We start from the raw sequence: 17,458 nt of genomic DNA, 5'->3' as shown, positions 1-17,458 counted from the left end.
CACACGTATACACTCGCACGCTCTCTCCAGGCAAAATGAAAGCAAAATTGACAAAAATTGCATAATTTTCATCTTGTGTCTCTACGTCAATGTATCTAGGTCTTTGCTCCCAAGTTTTGCGTGTAGATTATGAGATGGATCAAACTCCTCCGTGCACCACTTTTATATCTTGTATTTGCATTAAAAAACCCAGCAAGGTCTGAAGTGGCAGAACTTTCTCTGGTCAACAACTTGCGTTTGAAGCACATGAGAGCAGAAACTGAAGCGATGCATCAACACAAACTTTAATTCTCACTTTATTTACATTGATACATTTCCCCCAGCCAGGAGTACAGGCTTTGCTGAAGCGATTACCCTATGTGGTAATACAGGGATGTGTCTGTCCCCATGGAGCGTCCGCAGATTCCCGCAACTTAGGGTTGCACCCATGGCCTTCCCGTCACCATTGCACTCCACTCACTGTACTCGCCAGAGTCGGTGAAATCTTTGGCCGCCACTTGCGCTTGCAGCACAGACCCTGGCCGGACCCCTGACAGGATGAAGAAGGTTTGCTCGTAGGGACCGATCTGTGAGGGAGAGGGAGGCAGATCAGAACCGGAACCAGGAGAAAGGAGCTCCCAGCCACTGAGAGAGATGTGATACTCAGTGAAGTAAGACTGCCTTTCAGTGAAAGTTCTCAACAGTATGTAGCAGTCAAAGGACAGAGGGGAGAGTGATAGAGAAAAGGGACAGTGACAAGGATGATTGGGTGACAATGAGAGAGAAGTAGCAGAAAGCACAGGTAACAGAGAAAAGGGGCAGTGACCAGGGCCGTAACAGCATTATAGGCCCCCCGGGCAAAGCAGTGCACTGGGCCCTGCCTACACAACCACTCACAGGAATAAAAATTGAAATTATCGATAAAATAAACTTATATTTATTGGTACCTCCAACAAAACCGTTAATTGCCTCCCGCAAATCCGTTACAATATTCTGCTTCCATAACATTGCAAGCAATAAAAACGGCAACATTTCTCCCGCGAATGCAGACGTGCCAACTCTCCGCTACAAGTCGTAATTTTTCTCCTACCGAGTTAGCGGGAGATTTGAATGTGGAGGCGGGTGATCGGAAAATTAGTGTTACATTCTGGTCTGTGCATAGATTAGCATGGGGCCCCTATGCTCGTGGGGCCCCCGGGCAACTGCCCAGCGTGCCCATGCCCAGCCCACTGCCCAGCGTGCCCATGCGTTAAGACGGCACGGGCAGTGACAGGGAGCATGGGGACAGGAACAGAAAGAGCAAAGAGGACAGTGAGAGGATGCAGCGACAAATAAAAGTGCCAGTTACACTAAGTGACCCCTCTCTCACCTTTCTGTAGGACCCAGTGCCCGCTCTCTTGTATTGAATCAGATATTTGAGGGGGAAATACTCCGGCAGGGGCCAGGATTGGGGGAGGCTCCATCGCAGGAGTAACTTCTTGCTCTGCCCGGGGATGGGGGACAGGGTGACATCTTCGGGGGGGTCTGGGCGTACTGTGATGTCAGAAACGCGGTGAGGTCATAATCATGCAGTGATATCACTATGTTACACTCTGATGCCATAAACATGCTGACATGTAACAAACACTCCATACTGTGAGGTGACAAACAGATTGTGATGTCATCAGGCATCTCTTTCTGTCCTACTGCTTCCAATTTCAGCACCACTGTTTTTTCATGGCATTTTAATCCCCAGTTATGGAACAATGCTGGTGATCAAAATACCATGAAATAACAGTGGTGCTGAACATGGAAGCCAGACAACACAGGGAGAGAAGTCATCTATAAATACAATTTGGACTGTATATATATATATATATTGATATAAATACAGGTGGTCCTCGGTTATCCACCCGAATCCATCCCGCAAACCGCCGTCGGATTGCGTATCCAATGTTAATCTGCGGCTGTGAACGTCGGATAATGTGTTCAGCGGAATGCATTATCTGGCGTCAGATAATCCGCTCGACGGATAACGGACCGCCAGATAGCGAGGAGCACTTGTACACAGCCAATGGAAATGGGCAGCACTCATAGATTAACATATTAGTTCAAGATTTATTAAGCACAAAATTCAACGTTTCTCAAGACAAATCAATTGATTGGACCGAAACGTTGAATGTTGCGCTTAATAAATCTTTACCTATTTGGTGAAGACCTATGAGAGATGACCATTTGCCAGCCATTTACTATGCCAATCACCCTGCTGAGCACCTGGGCACAAAATTGACTGTATTCTAGTTTTTTTTACCTATTTTCCTGAATTTCTGCCTTGTTCAATTTGTGATTTTTGTTTATAAAGTTTTAATTTGTCGAAGATAAAATGTGTTAACAATTACAATATCAATCATTTTCTTTGAATAAAGAAATGTCCAGCGTAGGTTAGTAGCACTGCTAACTGCCCCATGTAAGTCCTCCTCCCCCCTCTGCTTACTGATGTTCTCCACGACGAAGGGAAGCAGCTGTGTGAGGGAGCCCAGCGGGTTGGTGGCTGTCACATTCAGCAGGTACGGGGAGTCTGCGAACATCTGGAAGTCACTAATAATGCAGCTGCTTGGATCTAGCGCAGACTGGACACACTGACCGGGGGGATCAGGACCCACCAGACCCAACCTGCAGGTCAAAAAGATCACCGGAGGATGGTTAGACAGATACACATGTTGCCCCACATTGGCATTACCTGGTGGTAACCCAATTCTCAAGTGTCTTAACGTTCAGTAAATAAGATGCATGATAGAAATAGAGATAAGAAGCAGGCTGGTTTGCTGTATGTGTTAGGTGTGGCCACCTGTAGGTACTGGTGAAGGAGGTGGTTAGGTGGGTTCCAGGCAGAATGTTCCATGTACAGCGCAGCTTCTCGGGGTAACTCATGGCCCAACACTGGATGTGCAGCTTCTCCGGTGGGTCTGGGGATACAGGGACATGCAATGAGACACCTGACACTGGTCCAGACATTGGAGAGACAGCTGTGCACCTCCTAACATCCACCCATCAATATCCAGGGCTATCCTGACCCAGCACATCCAAACCCCACACACTAATATCCAGGAGTTTCCTGACCCAGAACTTCCACCCACCACCACAGAGCTGGCCTTACACCGCCAACCCTCTAATATCCAGGGCACCCCAGGCCCCGGTCAGTGTGCCCAGGTCGGCCTGTGCCGCCAACTTGCACTCCTCCCACTAATATCCAGGACTCTCTAGACCCAGCACCTGCACCCACCACCACCCAAGAACAGAAAGGGGGTAAACACAACATTTTAATGGAGAAAATCAGACTTGTAAAAGATTGCATCAAGTTCTACGAGATGGTGTTTTTATTTAAATATGAGTGAGAATATCATTCTATGAGTGTGACTGCCCTTAAATGCGTGCGACAGCCTTTTAATGTGTGTGACAGCCTTTTAATGTGTGAGACAGCCTTTTAATGTGTGAGACAGCCTTTTAATGTGTGAGACAGCCTTTTAATGTGTGAGACAGCCTTTTAATGTGTGAGACAGCCTTTTAATGAGTTAGATAGCCTACTGAGTAAGACCACCTTATAGGCAGGGGCCATGGTGCCTTCGCCCGCACAGAGGCTGTGAAGTAAGCGTGTGCTTTCCCTGGCCATGGTGGACAGGCCATGCTGGACGGGCCGTGAGGGGCGTCACGGAGCTGGTTTGCCCTCATTGGGTGAACCGCTCACGTGACCGGCCTGTCGCGCCAAGAAATCAGTTTGAACTGATTTTTTGCGCAATGTGCGCCCCCTCCCACACGCCACATGGACGTGAACACTGCCTTAAGGCGTCCGCACTGTCTGCGGGACCATGGCCCCAGACTAATGAGTTACACTCACGCCAGTGAGTGAGAGTTGACAGTGCTCCTAATATACCGCAAACATCCACGGGTCTCCTAGTGTAGGGAGGGCGAGAGGACATAAGACTCACGTCCCAGCTGTAGCTGTATCTGTGTCAGGGTCTTCACAGTGTGGGGCAGGTGACAGCTGTAGTTGCCCCCCTGGTCCTGCCGGACGTGGAATAGCATGAGTTGGGTCCCGTTTAGTTGCACGCTCTCGCTGCCATGGATCCTTTCCCCATTCATCTTCCAATACACGCCAGATGAGGAGGCATCACAGTGTAGAGCCACATCTGTCCCCACTCGCTTGTACTGCAGGGTGAGCGGAGCTTCGACTGGGCGGAGAGATGAGGATGCGCAGTCTGGTGAGCTCCCACATCACATAGAAATGTCTACAGGGTCTCTGGGAGCTTAACTGGGACATACACATTTACCAACACATCCCTGGATATCCCATCTCTCTGTCAGCTAAGGAGAGATTCACTAAGTTCCAATAAGGGGTAACGGAGCTCGATCTCGCATTAACTAACTCAGCTTCCTGGGAGGTTATAATGGCTGCTGCCATTCACAGTCACTAAGACATGCAAAAGTTCCCAGAGGGACTAGCCAGAGTAAGGGACATACTGTCCCCAAACAATCTGCAGTTCCTGTGAGAATTGATATTTATATTTACATTTAGTAAATGAGTTTTGCAGCTAAAATGTTTTCTGTGTGTGCTGACCCCTATATTTTTTTCATGTAATTTGTTGATATCTATGAGGGGATATTTGGAGCGCATAGGCACCATGTCCTATATTAATCTATTTTCTCTACACATCCCTTGCCATTCCCAACAAGTAGAGTGCTCTGCCCAATCTCATGAACCCTTTCACATCTCTTAGTTCGTGCGATTGGGAATTGAGAGGGATGTGTAGAGAAAATAGATTAATATAGTTGCCTAAGTGCTGCAGATATCCCCTCAGAGATATCAACAAATTACATGAAAAAACTTAGGGGACAGCACACACAGAAAACATTTTAGCTGCAAAAAACATTGACTTTACTAACATATCTTGGCCATGAGGGAGGAGAGAACAGCAATAATCAATCACAGCAGAGCTAATGGGAGAGCAATATTAAATTATATTATATATAGATATTTATATATCAGGACTTTTCCATCAAGCAATCAGAGCACTCCATTTTTCTTGGCTTGGGTACTATTTTGTTTCGTAGTGCTCTGATTGACTGAGACAGTTGCCATGGCCTACCCTCGTGTCCCAGGGTTCCAGGCCAGAACAGGAGCAGCAAGACTGCAAGGGTCACAGCCCAGACCATCCTCTGGCTCCCAGGACCCATCACAGGCACCTGAAAAGAGAGCAGCCTGATGGGTTATACCAGACAAGCAATGTGAACATAAAAAAACAGATAAGGACCACTCCCCATCCCAGCCTACCCAATACCCCAACCCATGAATATAAGCAGATTACCCTTTTAGCAATACAATATTTGTAGTATGTACTGATACACTTTAAAGGAGGAATATTTCCCTCTATATGTATCAGATCTATTTAGCATTTAAGTATATATATACTGTGTATATATATATATATATATATATATATATATATATATATATATATAATATGTAGCATTTTAGTATATAAATTGACAAGAGGACCTCATTTTGAAGGTTCCGAGGCTCAATCAGTGAGTGCAGAAAGTGTATCTCTTATCTTCTCCAACACAGGAAATACAGTAGTAGGTACAAAAAGAGCATATTTTCCATTAGGTAGAGGACCTGAATAATAGGTACAGTACCTGCTAAAGAATAAATGTTGGGAGATATCAGCTCTCATCCCCTCTGCTGGGAGGCTGTTTCATGAATCCACCCTCTTTTCAGTGTAGGACTTCCTCATGTTTCCCTCAAGCCTCCCACCCTCCAAAGTCTGTGATATTTCATGCTTCCATGCTGCACCTGCTGATGCCCCTGGGGAACGTCACCCCCACCTCCCCCTCCCCCTTTCTCTGATAGAAGAGATCAGCGGAGGTAACACAGTAAGAAAATATAATCAGGCATGCACTCACCATCAGCAGAACTAGAGCAGTGTGTGTTTGTGAGCTGAGCGAGGATGTGTTATGTGCAGATAGGGTGTTATGTGTGTTGCTGTGCATACGGTGATGGCGAGTTGCATGCGACATGAGGGGGTCTCCGTCCTTTCACTTCCTATTATTTCCCACTCAGGAAACACCTGGGAATCTCTGAACAATCAGATGAGGAATAAGCACGCTGTTAACTATGTACAATCTACAGACCTGCAGAGCATCACTTCATTATACAAATCTGCAGCGCATCGCTCCACTAAACAGACCTGCAGAGCGTCACTCCACTAAATAGATAGAATCTAAAGATCTGCAGAGCATCACTCTGCCAAGGAGTTAAAACACGAGTTGTGCCAAAACCCTCATCCTTTCCCGTGATTGGTCGTTACACACTGTATTTTCCCACATAGTATTCCCGTAGATGGACTCAGGGGATTCACTGTGTGAGGAAGGAGTCGTCATGTGTTCTGCAATCTCGGGCTGTGGGCTGCCACACAACGGCACACAAACATCTCACGTGAGAACACGTACTTTGTTATTCTATTTCTGGCCCAGCTGGTTCATTGGGAAAACAGACAATCGGTGTCAGACTGCTGGGGCCCACCAGGGAATCTGGTTGTAAGCTCTCCCCTCCGATGTTCCCACCCCACTGGAGAATCCTATTCCCAAACCCCCTCTACCACAACCACCAAGAACCCATGGCAACAAAACCCTCACCCAGTATTCCTTCATCCAGTGCGTGGACGCTAACGAAGTCCACCTCTCCCCTCCATTTCCTCCTACCAAAGGGGCGAGTAGCCGTGCCAATGTGATTGTAGAGAGGGGAGGTTGGATAAGTTTGGGATTGGAATTTGCCACCGCATGCTATGCCTGCTGGGGGAGGGGGGGGGGTAACCAGGGCTGTGGCCCTCCTAGGTATTTCCCCAGTAGGCCAGTCCAAGTCTGTAACCAATTAGTAAGGAGACGAGCTCCTGATTTCTGGGTGTACGATTCCAGGATCAGTCCTGTATATCGCCTGCATGATGTGCTACTGACCGTCACTCCCATGCACCGCTACCGAATACTTTCATTTTGCATCATTTTAATGTCAACCATAGTGGCAATCTAGATAATCTTGCATATTATTGGATATCTATTTATTTATAAAATGTTTTAGCAGGAAATAATACATTGGGAGTTACCTATCGTTTTCAAGATATTTTGTTCTTTCATATGTGATATTGGGTCCAGTATTTCCTATATCACTGCAGGAGTTCGACCATTTGAGCCTCTGACGGTTACTTTGTGGTCCATGGTTTAGGCTCTTTGTCTTTGTAACACTGTTAGCATTATTTATATGGTGTCAACAAGTTCCACTGTCCAGTACAACGGAGGCCACAATACAGGGTCATGAAATAAACACACAAGAGAAAAAACAAACCAGAAATGTAACATTTTCAGACTGATAGAAAAGGTGATGGGGAGGGGGGAAACGCAGGGCGTGAAGGGCAGCGGATTTAGGAGTGAGCAGCGTGAGCTCCCTGCAGTCTGCTGGCATACTGTCAGGTGAATGTTGGGGATCCCTGCCCCCCCATACTGAGCATAGCATAATGCTCCCCCAGGCTGGTGATCATAATTGGGTCTTTCAGACCGTGGTCAGTGTCCATTCTGCAGCTGCATCTGTAGGATTTGGTTTAGGATCCGCAGGGCATCTTCATTCATCTGACCCTGAAACAGGAGCAGGAACAGATGGTATAAATACACAGAATATATATATATATATATATATATATATATATATATATAAATATACTGTGTATATATATCTATATATATATATATGATACGAACCAATCCAAAGACCAGTAAAGAGACAGCAGACCGCACGGGGTTAATCCAAAAATCTATATTCACAACATGAAATACACGTAAGCCAACGTTTCGGTCCCACAGAGAGACCTTCCTCAGGGCCGTGCCACTGAGGAAGGTCTCTCTGTGGGACCGAAACGTTGGCTTACGTGTATTTCATGTTGTGAATATAGATTTTTGGATTAACCCCGTGCGGTCTGCTGTCTCTTTACTGGTCTTTGGATTGGTTCGTATCATACTTATTCTCTATGGGACTAGCATCTGCTATTACAACCTTTTCTACTACAGTGTGCTGACTGACCTTCATGTGTATATATATATATAGATATAGATATAGATATAGATATATATACACACACACACACACACATATATACACGAACAAGAGCTCACACATATACAGAAATGTATAGGATGTGCATTTTCTGATGCCTGGTATAGATGCACAGTATAGACACATGCGATCCGCACACTGTAACACCCCGTTCCCTTGGTACATCGCTCCCTCTCACCTGCACTGCTGTCAGTAAGTGTGTCCTGTAAATTGCAACAATGGAGCTGTGATGTCTCTCGCCTTCCTGCAGTCATGGAAAAAAGGCCTGTTATACAAGCATGGAAATCTGCAGCACCCACTGCCCTCATAGCATCCAGCACCCAGAACACCAACTACCCTGACATGAGCATGCACTGCACATAGAAACCTCAGCACCTATGCACATCACCTCCCCAGCACCTAGTACCCCCCTCTCTCCCCCAGCACTACAGCAGCCCTGGCTCCTGTAACACTCACTCTCAGCTTCTGTTCGGTGACTTTCAGTCTGTGCCGCAGACTCTCCAGCTCCCTGTCCTTCTTTTGCTGCTCCTGTTCCCTCTGCGGCTCCCTGAGCCTCTTCTGCGGTTGTTGCTCCAGACCAGGCTGCTCAGACTGGCTGTTCAGAGCTTCCCTCAGACTGAGGATCTCCCGGGATAACTCTGAGATCTGAGACAGTCACAAAGCCCAGAAGGGTGAGAGTGGAAACAGCAAGAGCAGAGAGCGGGAGAAAGCAGCAGAGCAGGAAAGAGAGCAGCAGAGTATTGTATGTCTTTATTTATATAGCGCCAAAAGTGTACTCGGCGCTTGACAAAGAATACAGTACAGGGAATTATAATTATACAATAAGTGCAGCAAAATCAGACAATAGGAAAGGAAATCCCTGCCCCGAAGAGCTTACAGTCTAAGAGATTTAATGGGGAATTTACAGAGACAGTAGGTGAGGGAATAAATGCTGTAAATGGCAGTGCTTGGTCACAATGGGTGGTAGGAGTGACTGAGTGTGGGACACTAGCCACGAGTGCAGGCTATTGGGACACTTGATTTGTGGGGTGAGATTCAAGGTAGGTCAGTATTAAATGAAAAGGTTAACACCATTTACAGAGGAAGAGATGGCTGGGAGGCATGAGTGAGATCAGGTGTGTATGTCTGGCTTCAGGTTTAGGGGAGATCCCCGGCAGCGGGAAGGAGTATGTAGAGGATGTGAATAGAGGATTTGTGTGTGTGTTTTTTATAGCGGGGTAAAGACGTTGTTGGGAGAAAGGTGTATAAATAATGGTGCAGTGGGGAGTGGGGATGTTGGAGAGAACAGAGATGCCCCTGTCCACCTGACGTTGACTTCTCACCTTCCGGTCCTTCTCCCCTGACCGCTCTGCCTTCCCGTGGTCGCCCTCCTCCTGCAGGTCTCTGAGCTGCTTGCAAACGCTCTCCAGCTCTCTCTGCACTCGCTCCAGCTGCTCCTCAGCCGCCTGCTTCTCACTCTTCATAAAGAGTGCTTCCCTCTGCACCTGGAACACCTCTGTGCTTGTGCGCTCGTGACGTTTGCTCAGCTCGCTCAGCCGTTGTGTCAGGGAAGCGACCTCGCTCCTTAGTGCTCCGCACGCTTGGTCTTCCGCCTGCTGAGCGTCCAGCTCCTGCTGCAGCCGCGCCGTCTCCCGCTCCCGGCCCTGCAGCTTTTGCTCCAGCTGCCTCACCTTCATCTTCAGGTCCTGTGCCTCGCAGGTCAGCGCCTCCTGCTGCTGCCTGTGCACCCGTGTGGGCACCGCATCCTCCTGCAGGCTCTGCAGCTCATGCAGCGCCCGGGAGAGCCGCTCCTGTGTCTGTGCCAGCTGTCCCTGGGCCTGGCGTAGGGACCCCCCCTCATCGTGCTGCTTTCTGGAGTCTGCTTGGTGGAGCCGCGTTGAGCTCAGCTGCTCACGTAACTCCTGTGCCTCCCTCTGCAGCTCATCCCTCTCATCCCGCAGGTCCTGTGCCTCCCTCTGCAACTTCTCCCTGTCACCCCGCAGGTCCTGTGCCTCCCTCTGCAACTTCTCCCTCTCCCCCTGCAGATCCTGTGCCTCCTGGCGTAGCCTTTGCAATTCCCGTGTCTCCCTCTGCTCCCCTGATTGGCTCTCTCCTTTCAGTCTCTGCAGCTCTTTCTCTGCCCTCTCACACTGCACCACCAGTTGCACTCTCTCATCCCTCTCACGCTGCACTGCACTCAACTCATCTCTGAGCTCCCCTTCCAGACCCTGAACCTGCTGCTCCCTGTAGAGCAGCTCAGCTTGTGCCTCTTTCAGCTCCTCCTGTGCATCACTCAGCTCATTCTGCAACTTCTTAATCTGCTCCTGTGCCTCTCTCAGCTCCTCTTGTGCAGCACTCAGCTCTTTCTGCAGCTTCTTATTCTGGTCCTGTGCCTCTCTCAGCTCTTTCTGCAGCATCTTATTCTGCTCATGGGCCTCTCTCAGCTCTTTCTGCAGCTTCTTATTCTGCTTCTGTGCCTCTCTCAGCTCCTCTTGTGCAGCACTCAGCTCTTTCTGAAACTTCTTACTCTGGTCCTGTGCCTCTCTCAGCTTCTTCTGTTCTCTGCCCTTTTCTTCCTGTGCCTGTTTCCCCTCCTCTCTCTCTCCCCCACTCTCTCTCACCTCCCTGTGCTCTCTCTTCTCCTCCCAGTGCTCAGCCTCCTCCCCCCTGACCTCTCTCCTCTCATCTGGACTCTCTCCTACATCCTCCATGCTCAGGATGCCCAGCTGGATCTGCTCCTGCAGCCTCTTCACCTTCTCCTGCATCTCTGTGCATCGCTTCTCACTCTCCTGCAGCCTCTTCACCTCCTCCTGCATCTCTGTGCATCGCTTCTCACTCTCCTGCAGCCTCTTCACCTCCTCCTGCATCTCTGTGCATCGCTTCTCACTCTCCTGCAGCCTCTTCACCTCCTCCTGCATCTCTGTGCATCGCTTCTCACTCTCCTGCAGCCTCTTCCTCAGTTCCTTCCCCTCCCCATCGGGCCCCCAAGCCCCTCCCTGCTCCTGAAGGGTCCGTGTCAGCTCCTCGTGCTCAGACCGGAGTTGTTGATAGGCCTCAGCGGGGATCAGCTTACAGGAGGGGGAGGCGGGGCGCTCTGCAGAGCCCTGCAAAGCCTGCAGAGCATGCTGTGCCTCACAGAGCTGCTCCCGCGCCCGCTCATACTCGCTGTGCAGGGAGTCATACAGGATGAGCGGGATGAAGTCTGCAGTGCTCTCAATGTCACTCTCATCCCGCTCGTAATTCTCCAAGATCTGGAGGGAGAGAGAGAAGATGACTCCCTCCCCAGTACAACCTGCACGCCCTGCAGAGCATCGCTCTGATCTCTTCTTCCCTGCAGAGCATCGCTCTCCCCCTCCCCTGCAGAGCGGTGATACAGTCACCCACCCAATGCAGAGAATCGCTCAGTTATGCCTTTCCTGCAGACCTTCACTTTATTCTTCTCTCCCCAGCAGAGCGTTGCTCTGTTCTGCCCTGTACACACCTGGATCTTGTCCTGCAGCTCCTCGTTCTGAGCTCTCAGATCCTGTACCTCTCCCTGCAGCTCCCTCAGCAGTTCCGCAGAGCCCCCTGAAGGGAGAGTCAAATGGAATGTTCTGATTGGCTGATTTAAGTTCCCCCAGGTGGGATCATGGGGGTTAAGCAACACTATGCCTACCTGTGCGATGCCCTTCGCTCTGCATACCTGTGAGATGCTCTGCATAACTGTGCGATGCCCTTTGCTCTGCGTACCTATGAGATGCTCTGCGTACCTGTGAGATGCTTTGTGCTCTGCGTACCTGTGAGAAGCTTTGTGCACTGCGTACTTGTGAAATGCTCTGCAGTGTATGTACCTTTGAGATTATCTGCATATCAGTAAAATGCTCTGCACAGCGATGGGATGCTCTGCATACCTGTGAAATGCTCTGTTCTCGGCGTGCCTGTGAGATGCTCTGCGTACCTGTGAGATGCTCTGCATACCTAAGATGCTCTGCGTACCTGTGAGATGCTCTGTGCTTTTTGTGGGTGTATCTGTGAGATGCTCTGTGTAGCTGTGAGATGCTCTGTGCTTTTTGTGGGTGTATCTGTGAGATGCTCTGTGTAGCTGTGAGATGCTCTGTGCTTTTTGTGGGTGTATCTGTGAGATGCTCTGTGTAGCTGTGAGATGCTCTGTGCTTTTTGTGGGTGTATCTGTGAGATGCTCTGTGTAGCTGTGAGATGCTCTGTGCTTTTTGTGGGTGTATCTGTGAGATGCTCTGTGTAGCTGTGAGATGCTCTGTGCTTTTTGTGGGTGTATCTGTGAGATGCTCTGTGTAGCTGTGAGATGCTCTGTGCTTTTTGTGGGTGTATCTGTGAGATGCTCTGTGTAGCTGTGAGATGCTCTGTGCTTTTTGTGGGTGTATCTGTGAGATGCTCTGTGTAGCTGTGAGATGCTCTGTGCTTTTTGTGGGTGTATCTGTGAGATGCTCTGTGTAGCTGTGAGATGCTCTGTGTAGCTGTGAGATGCTCTGTGTAGCTGTGAGATGCTCTGTGTAGCTGTGAGATGCTCTGTGTAGCTGTGAGATGGCCTTTACTCTGCGTACCTGTCAGATGCAACGTGCTCTGCTCTGTTCCTGCACTGGGGGTCGGTGGCTGAATCACATTCTAGGAAAGAGGGGGGAGGTGTTAGAAGGAAGGAACACTTTCTTATTCTGCAGATATATATTACAGAAATAGATCACCTTAAAGATGGCCACTGTTCTAAAAACTTCTACTTGTCTTTTCCCTAATATATATATATATATATATATATATATATATATATATATATATTACATAGATTTATTAGCTCAACGTTTCAAAACGTTGAGCTAATAAATATCACTATTTTAAACTTAGGAGTGCCTGTCCTGGTTTTTCCTTTTTTGTATACCCTTTTGGACGGTAATATATATATAATATATATATATATATATATTGTATATGTATTTATATACACATATGGATTGACACGTGATGGGCCTCTTGCCTCTAGGACCGACAGGTCATGGACCTCTCACACCCAGGACTGACAGGTCATGGTTCTCTCACCTCTAGGACTGATAGCTGAATCCTGAGCGCTTCTACCTCAGCTGTCATTCTCTCCTTAATATTCTCACTGTGCGCCAAGCGATCCTGTAACTCCTGCACCTGCTGAGTGAGAAAAAGGGGAGGGGGGAGAGAAATGTGGGAGCGAGAAAAGCAGGGGGGGGGCAGGGGGAAGAGAGATGGAAAGTGGAAGATACCAGCCCACATTAACCCTTTCCGTGGGTTATCGGTCTGTAGCTGACCTGTAGAAGCAGCAGCTGGAGGGGGTCCTGCTCATCCTCTTCTGCTGGAAACTGCTGCTTTTCACTCCCCTTCTGCTCACGAGTGACAGGTGCGCTCTGCTCCAGAGTGACAGGTGCGCTCTGCTCCAGAGTGACAGGTGTGCTCTGCTCCAGAGTGACAGGTGCACTCTGCTCCCAAGTGACAGACAGGCTCTGTTCCAGAGTGACAGGTGCGCTCTGCTCCAGAGTGACAGGTGCGCTCTTCTCCTGAGTGACAGGCAGACTCTGCTCCACAGTTACAGGCAGGCTCTTCTCCTGAGTGACAGGCAGGCTCTTCTCCTGAGTGACAGGCAGGCTCTTCTCCTGAGTGACAGGCAGACTCTGCTCCACATTTACAGGCAGGCTCTTCTCCTGAGTGAAAGGCAGGCTCTTCTCCTGAGTGACAGGCAGGCTCTGCTCCACAGTGACAGGCAGGCTCTTCTCCTGAGTGACAGGCAGGCTCCTCTCCTGAGTGACAGGCAGGCTCTTCTCCTGAGTGACAGGCAGGCTCTTCTCCTGAGTGACAGGCAGGCTCTTCTCATGAGTGACAGGCAGGCTCTTCTCCTGAGTGACAGGTGTGCTCTGCTCCTGACTCAGAAGCTATGAGAAGGGCAGATAGCAGAGGATCGGGGGTATCAGAAGCTGTGTGAGGAGCAGTTATCAGAGGGTGGGAGGAATCAGAAGCTGTGTGAGGAGTAGTCATCAGAGGGTGGGAGGAATCAGAAGCTGTGTGAGGGGCAGATAGCAGAGGGTAGGGGTATAAGAAGCTGTGTGAGGGGCAGATAGATTGTGGGGGTATCAGAAGCTGTGTGAGGGGCTGATAGCAGAGGGTGGGGGTTTCAGAAGTTGTGTGAGGGGCAGATTGCAGAGGGTGGGGGGTATCAGAGCTGTGTGAGGGGCAGATAGCAGAGTGTGGGGGGTATCAGAAGCTGTGTGAGGGGCAGATATCAGAGGGTGGGGTATCAGAAGCTGTGTGAGGGGCAGGTATCAGAGGGTGGGGGTATCAGAAGCTGTGTGAGGGGCAGATATCGGCGGGTGTGTGTATCAGAAGCTGTGTGAGGGGCAGATATCAGAGGGTGGGGGTATCAGAAGCTGTGTGAGGGGCAGATATCAGAGGGTGGGGGTATCAGAAGCTCACCTTCCTCTCTGGTTTGGTTCTGCCTCGATCCCGCCCTTTGCTGCTCTTCTTATCCTTCGTAGCTGGGGCAGCCTGCTGAGGAGGGGACTGGAGAAAGCAGGGTTAGCACATCCCATGCGGAGGCTCCCCGGGGAGAGAGGACAGGGAGACAGCACACGGGGCCTTGGGGCCACAGGAGAAGTTCTGTACCCTCCACACAGGTAAACTCAGAACACCTGCCCCCAAACTGTGAGATCCCCAGGGTTTCACTGCACTGGGTCTGCATAATACACTGGTGTCAGGTATTATAGGGAGCAATAGGAGGAGTTATAGGCAGCATGAAGAGTTATAGTGAATAGTTATTTGGGGCAATAAGACAAGATAGGGAGCGGGTATATGGGGCAATAGGATGAGTTATAGGGAATGGTTATTTGGGGCAATAGGAGTTATAGGGAGGTGTTATATGGGGCAATGGGGGGGGGTTATAGGGAGCGGTTATATGGGGCAATAGGAGAAGTTATATGGAGAGGTTATATGGGGCAATAGGAGTTATAAGGAGTGGTTATATGGGGCAATAGGGAGGGTTATAGGGAGTGCTTATATGGGGCAATAGGAGTTATAGGGAGAGGTTATATGGGGCAGTAGGATGAGTTATAGTGAGCAATAGGAGGAGTTATAGGGAGCAATATTAGGAGTTATAGGGAGCAATAGGAGAAGGTATAGGGAGAAGGTAGTTGAAGGGTGCGGGTTTTCTTACCTGTTTTGGTGGTGCAGGGGGTGCCGGAGCCTTTCTCTTTCTTGGGGTGCAATTTATTTCTTTAGTGTGTGACTGGCAGGAATTTGCCCCTGGCTGTGCAATGCTCTGCAACGCACTTTGCCCCTGGTCTTGCTCTGCCCCTGGCTGTGCAACGCTCTGCAGGACACGATGCACGTGGCTGTTCCCCGTGGCTTTGCTGTAGTGCAAAGCGTCGTGCCCCAGGGAATCCACCAGGCTGACCCGAGCCCCGGCCAGCAGCAGCATGCGGGTAGTGTCTGTGCTGTCTCCCTCACAGCACAGCATCAGGGGGGTCCTGCAGGTGTGGGGAGGCGGGGTACGGGGAGGCGGGGTACAGGGAGGAGACCCATATTACACTGGGGGCATCCTAAACTGTAACCTAACCCCTTCAAAGCCAGTGTAGCACACGTGAGGGGGTCATGCAGGATGGGGACCGAGTAGTACAGGGAGAGCCATAATACACTGGGGGATTCCTATGCTGTAACGTGACCTCTTCTGTGCCAGTGGGGCCCTCACAGCATCAGGGGGGTCCTGCAGTGGTAGGGAGGGGGCGGGGGGATTCTACAGGGAGACCCATGATACTATACGGTAACGTAAGTGCTTCAGTGCCAGAGGAGCCAGAAGCAGGTCCAGCTGGCAGTGAAGAGGTTAAGGTGCCAAGTAGATATCACGCGCCCCTTTGCACCCTGTCCCTGACTCCTCCTCGTTTCTCACTTCCCCCTCGCTCACCGGCCTGCAGGTCCCTGCAGTTGACATTGGCCCCTCTCTGCAGCAGCAGCTGGCACATCGCAGGGTGACACATCTGGGCAGCCATGGACAGGGCACAAGATCCGTCCTGCAGGTAAAGAGCAGGGGGTATGAGGTGGGACACCCCCCATATACAGAGGGACCCCACTCCACCTACTCCCTGTATGGTCCGTCCCTGCATCACTCACGCATCACTCACTTGATCCCTTGTGTTGACAGGAACCTGGAAGTCACACAGGATCTCAGCGCATGGAACACTTCCACTGACAGCTAAGGGGGGGATAGAGAGAGAAGGGGAGAAAGAGAGAGAAGGGAGAAAGGGGGAGAGAGAGAGAGAGAGAGAGAGAGAGAGAGAGAGAGAGAGAGAGAGAGAGAGAGAGAGAGAGAGAGAAGGATGGATGGAAAGAGAGATCGAGAAATATGAACACAAGTACATGATATGAAAAGGACAGAAGGGTAGAGCGAGATAGAAAGGCAGTGAGAAAACAGAGTGAAAGAGAGTGGGAACAGGATTAAAGGAGAGTGAAAGAGAGTGGAAACAGGATTAAAGGAGAGAGAAAGAGAGTGGGAACAGGATTAAAGGAGAGAGAAAGGGAGTGGGGGAATGACGGAAAAAGAAAACGCAAGAGGGAAAAGGAAGAGAAGAAAAAAAGAAAGGGGAGAGGAAAAGAAAAGGATAGAGAGCAGAGAGTCAAGTGAGAATGAAAGGAAGTGAGATGGATTGATAGAGGAAAGAGACATTGGGTAGATTAGATATAGATGATATACAGAGAGAAGGGGTCCGACAGTCACTGAGCCCCCCACTCCTCCGTCAGCCGCCTTCTCTCCCCTGTCACCTGCATGGTGTAAAGCTGTCCTGCCATTGCTATCACACACATCAACGGGACAGCCCTCCCTGTGTGATAAAGAGAGCAGGTCGTACAGAGCGCTGGGCATGAGAGGACAGTAAAAAGGAACTTCAGGAGAGGAGGGGGCAGGTAGGGGCAGAACTAGCAGTAGACAGGGCAGAGAGAAACCTGAGGCACTATGGGTCTTCTAAGAGGAAGGGGGCATGGCTGGGAGTTACCCCGAGGAGAAAAGCTAAACTACCTCAGAGAGGGGGCAAAGCTGGAAGTTGTCCCAGGGAGGGGGCAGAGGTGGGAGTTACACCGGAGAGGGGGCAGAGCTGGAAGTTACCCCAGATAGGGTGCAGAGCTGGGAGTTGCACCCGGGAGGTTGGGAGTTACCTGCAGGATCCTGAGCACACAGTCAGCATGTCCATTCTGTGCAGCCAGGTGCAGAACCAAGAGACCTACAGAATATCAGATAACAGAGGACATAAACTGAGCTATCCCTCACCGATAAACAGGACTCTACTAGAGAGAGACTGTGCTATCTCTCAGCCCAAGAGGTGACCCTACCCAGAGAGAGGGGTGAGTGGG

General features: G+C 49.9%; 3 protein-coding genes across 9 annotated transcripts in view; 1 reads left to right on the top strand and 2 right to left on the bottom strand.

Annotated features, from left to right (window-relative positions):
- Positions 1-271: 271 nt before the first annotated feature.
- Positions 272-7,246, bottom strand: EBI3 (Epstein-Barr virus induced 3). 5 transcript variants are annotated; one of them, XM_075611346.1, is made up of 7 exons: positions 7,116-7,246; positions 5,103-5,199; positions 3,945-4,187; positions 2,807-2,924; positions 2,453-2,631; positions 1,349-1,512; positions 272-566 (listed from the first exon to the last, which is right to left on the bottom strand). In XM_075611346.1, exons 2-7 carry the CDS (start codon positions 5,188-5,190, stop codon positions 414-416), a joined length of 945 nt encoding a protein of 314 aa, XP_075467461.1. In that variant the 5' UTR covers positions 5,191-5,199; positions 7,116-7,246; the 3' UTR covers positions 272-413. The 5 variants fall into 5 exon arrangements, with proteins under 5 accessions (XP_075467461.1, XP_075467459.1, XP_075467458.1 ...); XM_075611344.1 differs by lacking the exon at positions 7,116-7,246 and adding an exon at positions 6,652-6,740; XM_075611343.1 differs by lacking the exon at positions 7,116-7,246 and adding an exon at positions 5,920-6,579.
- Positions 7,247-7,503: 257 nt separating this feature from the next.
- Positions 7,504-15,949, bottom strand: ANKRD24 (ankyrin repeat domain 24). Of its 2 annotated transcripts, none has more exons than XM_075611341.1 (10): positions 15,273-15,949; positions 14,537-14,623; positions 13,381-13,998; positions 13,142-13,243; positions 12,655-12,715; positions 11,577-11,662; positions 9,439-11,346; positions 8,573-8,761; positions 8,295-8,360; positions 7,504-7,641 (listed from the first exon to the last, which is right to left on the bottom strand). In XM_075611341.1, the coding sequence occupies exons 1-10, from the start codon at positions 15,573-15,575 to the stop codon at positions 7,570-7,572; spliced, it is 3,492 nt and encodes a 1,163-aa protein (XP_075467456.1). In that variant the 5' UTR covers positions 15,576-15,949; the 3' UTR covers positions 7,504-7,569. The 2 variants fall into 2 exon arrangements, with proteins under 2 accessions (XP_075467456.1, XP_075467457.1); XM_075611342.1 differs by having other exon boundaries at positions 13,142-13,240.
- Positions 15,950-16,025: 76 nt separating this feature from the next.
- Positions 16,026-17,458, top strand: part of SIRT6 (sirtuin 6) — a 36,630-nt gene continuing 35,197 nt past the window's right edge. Inside the window, exon 1 of one of the 2 annotated variants that reach the window (XM_075611349.1) lies at positions 16,026-16,131. The gene's annotated coding sequence lies outside the window, so the exon portion shown is untranslated. The remainder of the gene's footprint in view (positions 16,132-17,458) is intronic. The other variant, XM_075611348.1, reaches the window with a different exon arrangement.

This window comes from Ascaphus truei, chromosome 8 (genome assembly GCF_040206685.1).
Source record: "Ascaphus truei isolate aAscTru1 chromosome 8, aAscTru1.hap1, whole genome shotgun sequence".
Taxonomy (NCBI): domain Eukaryota; kingdom Metazoa; phylum Chordata; class Amphibia; order Anura; family Ascaphidae; genus Ascaphus; species Ascaphus truei.
The sequence above is the reverse complement of the archived record's forward strand: the minus strand, read 5'-3'. Positions and strand labels throughout refer to the sequence as shown.